Below are 14,237 nucleotides of genomic sequence, written 5' to 3'. Positions count from 1 at the left end.
TCAAATTCTGATCTTCTATACTCTTTAGCCTAAGTTAGAACTGGAGTTTAGAGACCCACTTTATTCAGTTTATATGAGAAGGATGGCCAGAAAATGGCTTGGCAAGGTCCTGACTGGCAGCTGTCAGACGGCTTTCCCCGAGTCAGTATGCTGGCAGCATCAGGAGGCTACCTGTATTGCTGGAAACATTTTTAGGTGGCATAAGGCCTCAGTGGTATTTTCTTCAGGTGCAGTCTTACTATAAATGAAATGGAATCTGATTGGGCTGTGGAAGGCTGAGCTGTGTGGTGGCAGGAGTGTTTGTTCACTCGTTGCTATATTCCCAGACCCCAGAAGAGTCGAATCCCATTCTTTTCATAACTGCCCTTAAGTAACTTGCACTTGCACTTTTTACCAAGTTTAGCACTCGCTGAAGGGCTCCCCCACTTATGAGTCTTTAACAGATACCCAATTTTTGAAGGTAAGCCCCAAATCATTCTTGGGGACTTTGTCTTACAAGGTGAACTGTGACTTCATGGGTGCTGTGTCATAACTCTATAAACTACTCCATTTAGTGAAAATACTCACAGAATTACCACAGGTAGTTAAGTCTAAAAGGCTCTTTTCCGTGTCAGGCCGAGATAGAAGAATAAAGACATCAAGAGGTTGAAAGTACCTTCACATCTAAGGATGTAGTTACTGTAGGCAGAATGCTTGTCCATGTGTAGAAAGCCCTGGGTCTAATCCCCAGCACAGCGTAAAATGGGCATGATGGTTTATACCTGTGATTGCAGCACTTAGAAGCTGGAGATAAAGATTAGAAGTGGGGATTTGAGGTCAGCCTGAGACCCTGAAAGTAATGACAGGGAGAGAGACCCCCCCATACACAAGAAAACAGCCTAACAACATTCTGTCATGCTATAAGGATTTTTCAAAGCTCGTGTGAAATCAAACAGATTCTAGGAAAAACAAATCAAAAGGATACAAGGAAAGGAATGAGAGGGTGTGGTCAATTTGGACACATTAGTAGTAAACTCTAAATCACCAATAATGTGTTGGTTTCACATTAAGGAAAGATCAAAACTCTCTCCTTGGTGTCATTTAACCAAGAGTGAGCCCAGTTTGAATTTTCTGTTTCATGCTGCCTGTGCCTTCTGTCCTCATCCATCCTATGTGTCTGTTATATCAGTCTAAATCTGTGCCTGCCTGAAGGCTGTCTTGTAAATCCATCCCTGTGTGTTCATCTCTCACAAAGGGCTCTGCTCTTATTGAGCAGCACAGAAGGCATCACATGGGGAAGGAATGAGAGATACTTAACAGAAATGTTTAACAGAGTCCTACAAGGGATCAAGTCACAGACTCCAATTAACCCCAACTGACCCAGATAAACAATAATGTTTGAAATACTGTTATCAAGCAATATTCAAACGTTGTGTTCAACATTTATGGTGGATATTCATTTTAGAAGACTGTTCTCAACTTCTGTATTTGCTGTTTTCAGCAACTGATACACACACATGCATTACTCTGGGTCAAGAACATGGAAGAGTATATAACTTAAGATTATGGTTATACATTGGGAATTCCAAGGGCAAGTAACTGTTAACAATGTTCTCTTAAAGGCTGGTTAAACAAACAGCCAAGTACACAGTAGGGATAGTAATCTTAAGTCATAAATGACCTCAGTATACTGACTCTGGCCATGAGGTCCATCAAAACTTCTAGTCCAGTCTCTAAGAATGTATACTTTTATAATATTGCATCACCACAATAAAGGGCAGAGGACTAATATTAAATATTTAATTAAAACAATATCTACTGGTACATATAGAAAATGGACTGATGAAATGGAACAGAACCTAGGTAAAGAGCTAAATCCATAAGAATATCAAGAGATCTGTCTTACCTACATGTAGCCTCCAACTAGTCTTAGAAAAGATGGGCCGTTCAGGAACAACTAGGTTACCCTCTAGGGAAAATAAGGTTGGTTTCTTAACATGTATTTTGTACTAGGATCCATTCCAAAGAATCAGAATTTAAAAATGAAAAGGCAAAACCATCAGTACTTCAGAAAAAAAAAATACTAGTGGATGACTGCCTTGGTCTGAAGTAAGGAAGACAAGTCTATGAGCTGATACAAAAATCGCCAAAGAACTGGTACTTGAGACCATAAAACAGCCTGGTAAAACTATTATAGCAAAGCCAAATAACACATAGGAAGAATATGCTACTCATCACACCTGAAGGATTAATACTCCTAACAGGTGAGGTTCTAATAACCATGTGGTAAAAGTGGACAAAGACCACGAAGCAGAGTCAAAATACTCCTTCATATATTAAAAGTTGTTCATTTTATAGAGAAAAAACGAATATTTTATTTTATTTTTTATGTTTGGTTTTTTGAGACAGTGTTTCTCTGTGTAGCTTTGGAGCCTATCCTGGCACTCATTCTGGAGACCAGGCTGGCCTTGAACTCACAGAGATCTGCCTGCCTCTGCCTCCTGAGTGCTGGGATTAAAGGTGTGCGCCACCAATGCCCGGCTTCAAAAAAATGAATATTTTAAATTTACATTCTATCAGAATGTTTAAGTCTAGCATTCAAATACCATCTCTGATATATGATGATGTTGGTGAGCAAGTACAGTCAAACTGTAGGTGGTGTGTGGCCTGAACTAGCCTCTGTGCAGGGCAGAATCTGAGCTAGTGCCTTTTAAAACTCGAAGTGTGTGCAGTCTTTCACTTTACTGTAGAAATGTACATATACAAACAGGACATGGGATATGGACTAGGTCCAGAAACAACCCAAATGCCCAAGAATGGTAGTGCTCACTAAATGGCACAGCCCATAGTAAGGACTCCAAGTAACCACTAAAGTAAAAAAGCTATCTGGTAATATGTGGCCATTGAAATATTAGGTGATAAAAAACAGATAGTGTGTATGTGATGTCACTCCAAGTAAAGATAGAGGAAAATAAGTCCTTATATTTGTCTATGTTGGCATATTTTTTTTAAAGGTATGGTTAGAAATACAAAAAGCCAAGGGGAGAGGGTGTGTGTGCACACTGTGGAAAGCTGGGAAAACATTGTACTTTTGGTATGAAATGTGTTTTTTAACCATATGAATGTACCACCTATTCAGAAAGTTAAATAAAACAAGCTTTTTAAAAAAAGCCTATGGCTCAATCCAAATCAAAGGATACCAAAGTTCTTACATTTTGATAGAATGGTAACAGACCATTACAAAAAATGACACAGATGGCCCACATTATCAGGAGAGGCTCTTGAGCCATGCGTTCTGAGGGCACTTTCAGGCTCCACCACTGTGAGCTGTGACTACGGCTGAGCCTCAGAACCCATCTGTTTTCATGCTTTAGTAAACAACTGTGCTAGTGAGGAGCTGGTGCATGTGGAGCCCTCAACACTGCCATCGTGACTACAAGAAGAGTCCCCTCAGACTATGCAGACACGTGTTTTCTCCCTGATTCATACATTATAATCACATTTCCTTGAAATGGAGAAGGAAAAAAAAAAACAAAGCAACAAATGATTGCAGAAACATGTATTTTAATTCATGGTCTAGATTCTGGTGGGTACAACAGTAAATTATTTGGAATTCTGCTCAGAAAACTCAAAGCTGCACCTGTAAATGTCATTTCAAATAAAGGACATGTGGATTTCTGTGCTTGGCTTGTACTAAGGGATTTCCATGACACCGTGTACCTGGGTCTGAGCCTTTTGGTGACTAACTATGGCTTCTGCAGGAACTTCAGTCTGCAAACTGCTGAAAGGCCTACTGTGAACTGTTTCCAGATGTCCAGCTGAAGGCAATGCTGAGAAGAACAGCACAGCTGTCCTTCCTTATATATAGTGGCACCTAGGCAGAGTCAAGAAATACGGCACAGCATTTCATACACACAATTCAGGGGCCCAACATTTGACTTGTCAAGTTTCAAAACTGAGGTCTTGTTGTTTTGGCTCCACATAAGCAAACCGAAGGAATACTGAACACTGACCATTTTAGTATGTATAATCTGTCTCACACAGATGCCATTAAAGGAAAACAAATGTAGGCCACCAAAGAAAATTACTTCCACTCCTTTATGTTGATTATGCCATCAGGTATAATCATTTCCATCAGTTTTGCTGTCAGGTGCTAGATTTGCACAGTAGGTGATGAGACACGGACAGCAAGCATCTTGTTGCTCAGTTGTCAAGCACTCGAACTGTGTGAGCAGTGCTCACATTTTCCCCCAGCATTGTTAACAGAACTGGCAGACAGCCTCCTAAGGACCACTCATCACCAGGGTCAGCAAATGTCCTACAGTCCTCAGATATCATGGAAATGTAGATCATACACACAATCCTAATGTATGTAAAAGTTACCCATGAATATCAACTTCAAATACTTCCTTTACTGAGGAAATTCAGTAAAACCATGAATACATTCTAACTTAACCATATCTTTTCAATTCCCTAGAACACACTCTAATACTACTGTGTGTCCTAAACTTGAAACAAATCACAGTTAAGAAAAAGTCAGCAAGTGGAAATGAAGATTTTTTTTTCCCTTAAGCAAGTAGTTTAAAACAATAGCATTTAACTGTAGTAATGGTAAGTGACATTACCAAAATGACCTCTGCATTTAAAATAAAAATAGACAAAGTGCAAAATTTTCACATTTCCTTACATTCTAAAGGGACACTACAGAACACTTCTTACTGATGTACTAGCAAAGTCACTGCATTCACTTTGTAGACTTTTTGCTTACAGTGGTCCACTCCTGTCACATGGTAACACTTGCAACTCTTTAAAAATAAAAAGCAAAGAAAAAGGAAAACTGAAACCCTGCCTAAAAAATAATCAACCTATAAAATTCACCTAGCAACAAAACATTAAGTTTATAAAGGTTAGAAATTAGGAGGGGAACAAACTAGTGAGGCCTCAGTCCCCCATCACACCTCCACAGTAGATGACGAAGTATTGAGAGAGCACAATGAACCAACTCAGTAATCTGGCACACACCATGAAGTACAAGGAACATAGTTCAGACTTTGGCAGATAAGATGTGGGTTTAAGAGCACTTACTGTTTACTTCAGAAAGACGGAATCTAAGGAGAATCAAAACTTTGGACTCACATTACTTCCACACAGATAAAAACCTTTCAAGTAATCCCATTATCCACTGCCACCTTTAAAAGATTTAAAATATTTAAAGACTTTAAATCCCAGGTTTAGAAAATGACAGTCAGGGCCTTCAAGTCCTCCACTGTCTCAAGTCACACCAAGGACAGCTGATCTGGGATGAATTGAAAATGGAGTGGGGGTGGTGACACTCCTGCCGAAGCATCTCACCAGATAGAATCACACAAAGAGGTAGAGGATTGCATAGATTGTGTTCAAAATCAAATATTGAAAATGCTTACTTTAAAACAGCAAAATTTGTGTATAATGCAATTAGCATTATAAACCCATAGAATCCCATTCAAATTTTTGAATAAACAATCCATTAAATAAATAGGGCTTTTCACAAAATAACTGAAAATATTTATAACTAGGAGAGGAACAAAGAGAGAAGTCAGAAGAAGGAGTTGTAGGCTTTAGGTAAAGGACACTCCACTCTTGAGCCAGCCTGGTGTACACAGGACATCTGGCCAAGTGAGCATGGGTGGACACTTACCCACCTTCACCAAGGCAGGTCCTTTTAGGCCAAAACCAAAGCAGCAACGGCAACTAAACATCTTAAAATGTTTGAAGTCCTGGGAAGTCATCCAGAACCTCTCTCACTAGTCACTGAAAGGCCTATTCATTATAGTGACAGCCCTGCCTTACAGAAGATGACACACAGTGTTAGGCAAGGCTGAAACACTAACTACAGCATTGACAAATTTCTGTCACCGAGACCAGCCCTAGGTAGCACTGGTTCCCTAGTTCTTTTTCTATAACAGAATGAATAGTCTTCTCAGGATAGACACAGTCATTTAAAGTTTGACAAACTAGGAATGAAGGGTAATACAATACAAACAAAACCAATGTGAAACAAACATGGGATTAGTATAATTTACAATTTTAAAGTATATACTTCATTTATAAATATCTCTAATTGACATTCTATTAAGGATCATAAATATTCAAGTGAACATTTGAATTTTCTCTTTAAGAGTTCAAAATTCTTGAAGTCTTAGACACTTTGTCTCTCTGCTCAATGTCCAAGGCTAAAAGGCTTCACACAGTCCATTATGTCTATGGAGACATAGAAAAGTCTTCATTACCTCTTGTGCTGCAATAACGCTTTAAAGTTCTGTAATTCTTTTATGCTTGTAGAAAGTCTACAGGGGGAAAACAAGTACATATTAGTGCCGACATAATGTGCAGACATTTCCAAATAGCTGATACTGGACCCTTAAGCTATATAACCTGGAAACAAAAATCTAAAAGAACCAAACATTGAACATTAAAATTCCATTTTAAATAACTCCTATTAAAAGTGATAAATCATAGGGCTTTGGTTCTTTGGACTTGCTTAGAAGGGCAAAAGAAGCCAATTCATCTTCACATTAAGACCACTGGTGAGAGTCAGGAGTGGTTGGCACTCAGGAGGCTGAAGCACCTAGATCACTGAATTTGGAGGCAGTTTGGAGGTCTACAAAGTAAATTACAGGACTGCCAGGGCTACAGAGAGAAACCCTGTCTTGAAAACAAGACAATAACAAAGACTGTAAATGAGTGATATAAACAGTGCCATCAATGGCTCACAAATATATGTTGTCTCCTACACAGTCCCTCCCAACTCACATTTATGGCATCGTGTAAATGATTACTAGCTCAATGAATAAATAAAAACCTAAACCAGAAATAAAACTCTTTATAAGAGTTGCCATAGTCATGGTGTCTCTTCACAACAATAAAACTCTAAGACACACAGCTAGCAGGTGGGTTCTGAACAGGGAGCCAAGGTTTGCTGAGCTGTACTGCCAGCAAATAGCAGGCCACGATCCCAGGACTCCAAACCCTGTCAACTGGCCAGCTCCCCCTAGAGGGAGAACAGGCTCTAGATAAAGTTGGCATTTCTGAGAGCCAGTGAAATTTTGATGAAATGTTCAGTTTAATTTTTCTTTCTTAATTTAATTTTGTTTGAGCTTAAAATGTGTAAGTTATTTAAGATCTTTTTATTTCAAATAATTTATATTTAAATTATATTTATATTTCACTTAGTTTCTTCTGTTATTTTTCTTTAGATGTCAAAAATGTGTAGGCTGAATGTTTCCTGAGATGTAAAATACCATCAGCTGCTAACTTGGGGGTTGTATCTCAATTAGCACAAACATCTTTATCTACAGAAAAGAGTTGGGCACAGCAGCTCACACCCTAGCATCACTCAATTCCAGGTCGGCTTTCATGAGAGCAAAACCCTGCCTAGATAAAAATAAGTATGTGGAGGAAATAGGTGAAGGCTTGGCATTAAGACGGGACATATCTAAATTATCTTTAAGAGATCAGTCTCCTTTGAACTTAAAATCATACTCATAAAACATACACATTAATCTGTCACTTGGTTCCAGTTTAAAAATAAACTTTCTCCCATGATTTGACTTACTTTGCCCTACTGTTACAACACAGCATATTATTTTCTATGATTCTTTTCCTTCTACTCTTTAATCCTCAACACTACATAAATTTCTCTGTAGGCAAATTCAAATTATTTTTAAAACCATTTCTGATATAAGAAACAAAGTGTGTGTGTGTCTACTTTTCTGATATATATGTGCATATATATCTCATACGTATGTATCTCATAAATATATATGTATATCAGAAAAATGGGGTAGGAATGGATGGGAGAGGACTCCTGAGCTTAGGCAATACAGAGCAGAGAAAGGGTGTCATGTCTTTACCTTCCCCATCACATTTTCCTTCTGTCTACTACAGTATACAGCAGGCAGTAGCCAGCTAAAGAGAATATTAGGAGACTATTTCCCTCATGAAATTGAGAAATCAAACTGGTACTGGAAATTATCAGTTCTTCCTGGGACTGACAGAAACTGGCTGTCAGCCTGGAGGCCACACTGAGCAATGAAGTTGGGTATTTTTGGTTTTGGTTTTGAGATAGGCTCTTTACTACATAGGCCAGGTTGGCGTTGAACTCATGAGGTGCCTTCCTCGACTTCTCAGGCTAGGGTTATGAGTGTCTGCCATCACACCCAGCATACCTTGGGGCAGGGGGAGACAATCTTTGCAGTATACTGAAACCTGTGGGGGAGTCGGGTCTCAGCTATAGGTGCAATTCTTACCTTCCAAAAGCATTTAAAAGAGCAACTATTTCCTGCCGAGTAAGCTGGAAGCCTTTAGATGGACTGTTCTCTGGAAGCTTCTGGATTTCTTTTTCAGAGAATAGTATCTTCAAGGCAGTTCCTAAACCCTGAGTCTAAAGAAAATATTCATAAACTTACAATTAACTTTACACAATAGCTACTATGAAGAACTACTCAGTAAGGACACTGAAAACCATAAGAGGGAGCTGGAGAGATGGCTCAGCAGCTAGGAGTGCTTGATGCTCTTCATCCAATGGCTCATTATCACTTGTAATTCTAGCTCCAGAGAACCCAACACCCTCTAACTGGTCTCTGTGGGTAATAAAAGAGGCACACACACCTAAATAAAAAACAAGACAATCTCTTTTTTTTAAAAAAAAGTATGAACTGAGCCTGGTGTTGGTGGTGCATGCCTTTAATCCCAGCACTAGGGAGGCAGAGGCAGGTAGATTTCTGTGAGTTCGAGACCAGCCTGGTCTACAAAAGCTAGTTCCAGGACAGCCTCCAAAGCCAAAGAGAAACCCTGTCTGGAAAAAAAAAAAAGACCTATGATTTGAGTTTTACAACACATTGCTGAACTATGCATAAATCAGTGTCTATTCCCTCACAAGTTACATGCACAAAACACTGCTCAGGAAAACTTGAGCAATCTGATGCTTGCTGAATGTGTTTCTGTTCCAGATTACTAACATGCCTGTTTTCATCATCAGAACCACAGTATGACTTGTAATCTTGAAAGCACTACTTTTTTGCAGTGTTAGAGGATCAAACCCTGCTGTACCTCAGCTCTATACCCCAGAACCATTAAACACAGTTGTTCCATTTACAACCCTTAGCAACTAAAGTTCCAAGAGTATTCAAGGTGACCCTACATTAAGTTATTTCTCAGCACTAGAGAAAAAGAAAATTTTGATTTCAGTACAGCTGCCTTTAAAATAATCTTATCTCACCAGCACTGTATAATCCCAGCTGATGCAGAAATCACAAATTTGATGATGCCTTGAGTATAAAGCAAGACCCTGTCTTAGAAAAAAAAGGAAAACACCCACATAAACAAAAATTAATTTTGCCTTTTGACTTTCTGTACTTATCATCTTTGAAAGAAAATAAGATACAAAAATCAAATACTCCTCTGTACACTGAAGATTAAGGTCTGCCCTATAGTACTTTTGCATTTTGTGCTAGACAGCCTTTCACCACTGAAACAAACCATGTCCAAAATTTGATGTTTAGGACTTATGTATTTTAATATATATACATATATATATATATATATATATATATATATAATATATATACTTTTTCTATCCATAACCAACTTTAAAAGTGAACCTAAGATGGTACTGAGATACGGTATACAAAAATGTCCTTGCTCATGGACCTCCAGCACAATTTAGTATCATTTATCTTTCATTAACAATACAGAAAAGCCACACTTGGATCTGCTTGTTTCCAAACATGAATTCATTGAACAACAAATAAGTCTTAGTAAAACTAAAGCAAGCAGAAAAATGTAAAGCTATGAACAGTCTGAAAAGGAAAGACAATACACACACCTGCAATTTTCCCCACAATCTGCATTTATCACATCCAACACAGTCCATGATTCGGGAGATGTTCTTGAAATGTAACCGGAATTCCTCCTGGTATGCAGAAAATATTGGAATTAGACTTGAAATTAAGCTACACTTGGTTGAATTACATATATAAAATAAAGTTTTGGAGTTTACAAGTGATTAAATTGTTTTTAAGCACTAAAAGATCTGACTTTGTACACAACATATTATGTTAAAACAACAGACATTAATAGAAGCTAATATGCACAGTGCATATTCAACCCATTTTACTGACAAGGCACTTAACAAAAGGGCTGGAAAGTTAACAGTGTGAGGCCTTTACTTGTAAGAACTGAGCTGTTGCTTACATTGAATAGCTTCTTAAATCTAGGTAGGGTATTTTCTCATAGCAACAGAAAAAGGAACTAATGTAAAATGTAACTCAGAATGTTGGCCCTAGAATAGATCTAGTTGTAAATCACTCCTTAATACCATGCTGTGACACAGGTAATTAACAAGCAATGATCTCAATTTATAGCAAAATCTTATCACACTAACATCAACATTGGATAACTGGAAAAATTTGGATGAATTAGATGGAAAAAAAAAAGCCAGAGTGTGGTGGTGCACACCTTTAATCCCAGCACTTGGAAGGATTTCTGTGAGTTGGAGGCCAGCCTGGTCTACAAGGCCAGTTCCAGGACAGTCAAAGCTACACAGAGAAACCCTGAGAAAGAAAGAAAGAAAGAAAGAAAGAAAAAAAGAAAGGAAGGAAGGAAGGAAGGAAGGAAGGAAGGAAGGAAGGAAGGAAGGAAGAGAAAACACAACAAATGGCTTCCACAATGCCCCCAATTACCTTTAATGACTTGGCCCCCTTTTTGTCACCTGCAAACATGGATTTCTCATCAAAGTGCATGGGAAAGGACCTGATGAAAGGAACAAGTAAGTTAACAATGAAAAGTCCAAGAACCTGTCTTAGAGCTCTGCTAGAATTTTGTAGCCCTACAAATATTTAAAGTCTGCTATTTATAATGTAGGAGGGTGACAGTTCACATATATACTAATAAGACTATAGCAAACTACATATGACTTTGTAATTTATAACACTGCGATATCTTAAGGAGATTAGTAAAATTATTTAAAAGTAAAAACAATCTCCAAGTATGACAACACTCAATATTTTTGTATAATTTAATATGTAGTTTACTTTAGGTTCTTCTGCATATACCTTTTCTTTCAGGTTTGTCTTAGAACCTAGTGGACATGTTTTACAGATTAAGGATGATTTAAAAGGTTATGTTCTGGAAGGTAGCACCGTGTATGTTCACTATATACTTACTATGACTCTATGCAAGTTTAAGCAGTAACTGAAATAATACCAAATTGGTAGAGCATTTTGATACTACATAAAGTCTTCAGTTCTTTATTAAAATATATATGGCCTAGTTTCAAGTGCAAACACTTCTGCAGCCAAGCTTCAGGGAGGCTTCTTACTCAGCATCTATAGAACTACCGCAGTAATTTTGCTCCCATGTTCCTCAGCTCTGCATCTCTCTTTTCTAATGTCTGGAGGATTCCAGAACACTGACCAGACCAGAGCCTTGTCTACAAGTCTTACTTTGTGTCCTGGAAGATGCTGAGCAGCAGGGTCTTGGTATCGGCATCTTCTTCCAAGTTGCCAGTGTAAAGATCAACAATTGAGCGCTCAAAATAAGGGGCCACCTTTGACAAAGCACGAAGCTCAATCAAGTATAAAAAGTATAGATTCTTCAGTCTTCTTGGACCCTCCCCCTTTGTTTCCACAGGGTCAAAACGGCGTTTAAATTCTTTGATGTTAGGTCCCCAACTAGGTTTACCCCAGGTTTCTGAAGAGAAAGAGAAATATATTGTCTTTTAGTATAAAAGTTTTTTGTTTTGTTTTGCTCTACAGAATATGTATTTTACTTTCCAACACATTTTAGCATATCTTAGAAGTAAAACAGTCTCCATTTAAGAAATCTGATTACTGGCCAGGTGGTGGTGGTGGATGACTTTAATCCCAGCACTATGGAGGCAGAGGCAGGCCGATCTCTGAGTTCGAGACCAGTCTGGTCTACAAGAGCTAGTTCCAGGACAGCCTCCAAAGCCACAGAGAAACCCTGTCTCAAAACAAAACAAAACAAAACAAAAAAAAGAAAAGAAATCTGATTACCTTCCAGAAGATAATTTGCACACAGATGTAAATTGATGCTGGCATGAAGTCCTGATATAAGCTTATAGAAGACTCTTTTCTCAAGACACAAACCTAATCAGAAAAACATGGAAAAAGAAACCCACACCCATCAGATATAGAATATTTAACCAAAAAAGTAATTACATGGGTTTCAGGTTAATGTTCAAGAACACTGTTATGGGGGCTGGAGAGATGGCTCAGAGGTTAAGAGCACCGACTGTTCTTCTAGAGGTCCTGAGTTCAATTCCCAGCAACCACATGGTGGCTCACAACCATCCATTATGAGATCTGGTGCCCTCTTCTGGTGTGCAGATAGTCACAGAAGCAGAATGTTGTATACATAATAAATAAAATCTTTAAAAAAAAAAAAGAACACTGTTATGGCTAGAATATGCAGTGTCCCTGCAAGCTTAGGCTTGGGATGCCTGTTGCTCTGGTGGGGCCTGCCTAGAGGAAATACAGCGGTGGGGGCAGGGCCTAAGAGGTGATATTATTCATGTCTGCTTCCGTCACTCTCTGCTTCTGGTCTTCATAGCTGTCCTCTGACACACATTCCCTGTCATGAAGATCTTTTCACAAGCTCAGGGCCAAACAGCCATGGAATGAACCCTCTGAAACACTGAGCAACATAAATCTTTTTTGTGTGTATAAAGTTTCTGTCAGCTAAAAGTAACAGACATTAAAAACAAATCAAGAGATAATATGCAAACAATCAGATGGAGTTTTTCACTAGAAAACAGTAAGATACTTGTTTCAGAATGGACTTAACTATTGAGAATAACTAAAACTTAACACACAAACATGGTGGATGCAGCCGGGAAGTTCTTATGTTATCCAGAAAGACCTGCCCCAGGAGGGTGGCCCAGACACTACTGGATGCAACTGCCAAGTTCCTAGGCTACCCAGAAAGCAGTTGCACAGGTTGTAGTTTAGACTAAAACTGTACTAAACACAACAACAATGAAGTCATTGCTTTGCCTTAGCAATAGCTGTGTCTTCCAATAATACCTTCCCTCTGTTCTTTCTTTGGATCTACTCTGTGGTGGAGAAAGAAGGGTCTTTTTCCCTGTGATGTTCTTATTCTAATGATGCATCACTCTACTAATAAGGAGATAAAACCTAGAAAAAGACTCCCAGGAATTTTACAGGCAGGAGACAGATCTGTTGAGTATTTACAAGTCCCACCATATGGAATTCAAGGACATGATACACAGTCACTTCATATAGCTTCCTTAACCCACACAAGTTTCTGCTCAAAATTTATGGCAAATACCAAATAATCCCATAATCCTACCCTCCTCCTGCTACCCTGTAAGATTTTCTTTTATAGTAACATACATTGTAAGTGCACTTAGTACCACCAAACAGTAATCTTAAGAATGGCTACAAGGGGACTGGAGTGAGGCTCAGTAGCCGAGAACATGCTTAGCATGTACATGACCCTGAGCTCAACACTAACATGGTTTTACACTGTATTTATTATGCCACAATAAAAAGAAAAATTTTGATTACTATTCTTTATAAAAATTTTAAGCATGTAAATATACAATAGGAAATATAAATTATGATTTACTTTATATGCATGAATGTTTGTTTGCATGTATGCATATGTACTGTGTATATGTATGGTGCCTTCGGAAGGCAGAAGAGGGCATTGGATCCCAAGGAACTGGAGTTACAGATGGTTGTGAGCTGTCATGTGGGTGCTAGAAACCAAACTCATGTCCTCTGCAAAAACAAAAAGTAAAAACTACAACTAAACAACAACAACAACAACAAAAACTACAAGTACTCTTAACCATAGAACCATCATCTCTTAGGTCCTCTAAACAGATAATTTTAGAATCTGTTAGGTGCATTTTCTTTACCACCCAACAGGTTTTGTTTTCTTTTTTAACACACTTTCTACTGGGGAAAATGTGGAATTTAGGGTACAATCTCATTTATGTGCTGGGAGAATTTTAATAAAAGAGTGTCTATGTGGCTTGCTGCTACATCTTATCCAGGACTCTCAGATCATTATTTACTCTAGGTCTTACCACAGATGGCTCTGAAGCAAACATCCTCAATAAGAAAAACTATTGAGGCTGGGCGTTGGTGGCACATGCCTTTAATCTCAGCACTCGGGAGGCAGAGGCAGGTGGATCTCTGTGAGTTCGAGACCAGCCTGATCTACAAGAG

General features: G+C 38.5%; 1 protein-coding gene across 4 annotated transcripts in view; it reads right to left on the bottom strand.

Annotated features, from left to right (window-relative positions):
- Positions 1 to 3,526: 3,526 nt before the first annotated feature.
- The window catches only part of Ero1b (endoplasmic reticulum oxidoreductase 1 beta), a 44,703-nt gene continuing 33,992 nt past the window's right edge, over positions 3,527 to 14,237 (bottom strand). For all 4 annotated transcript variants that reach the window (XM_027409440.2, XM_035442853.1, XM_027409439.2 and 1 more), the window contains 6 exons: positions 12,036 to 12,128; positions 11,463 to 11,709; positions 10,701 to 10,770; positions 9,845 to 9,931; positions 8,268 to 8,401; positions 3,527 to 6,305 (listed from right to left, as the gene is read on the bottom strand). In XM_027409440.2, the coding sequence (XP_027265241.1) occupies positions 6,245 to 6,305; positions 8,268 to 8,401; positions 9,845 to 9,931; positions 10,701 to 10,770; positions 11,463 to 11,709; positions 12,036 to 12,128 (692 nt within the window). In that variant the 3' untranslated portion in view covers positions 3,527 to 6,244. The remainder of the gene's footprint in view (positions 6,306 to 8,267; positions 8,402 to 9,844; positions 9,932 to 10,700; positions 10,771 to 11,462; positions 11,710 to 12,035; positions 12,129 to 14,237) is intronic.

This window comes from Cricetulus griseus, chromosome 3 (genome assembly GCF_003668045.3).
Source record: "Cricetulus griseus strain 17A/GY chromosome 3, alternate assembly CriGri-PICRH-1.0, whole genome shotgun sequence".
Lineage (NCBI taxonomy): Eukaryota > Metazoa > Chordata > Mammalia > Rodentia > Cricetidae > Cricetulus > Cricetulus griseus.
Note: the sequence above shows the minus strand (reverse complement) of the source record. Positions and strands in the feature narration are given on the sequence as shown.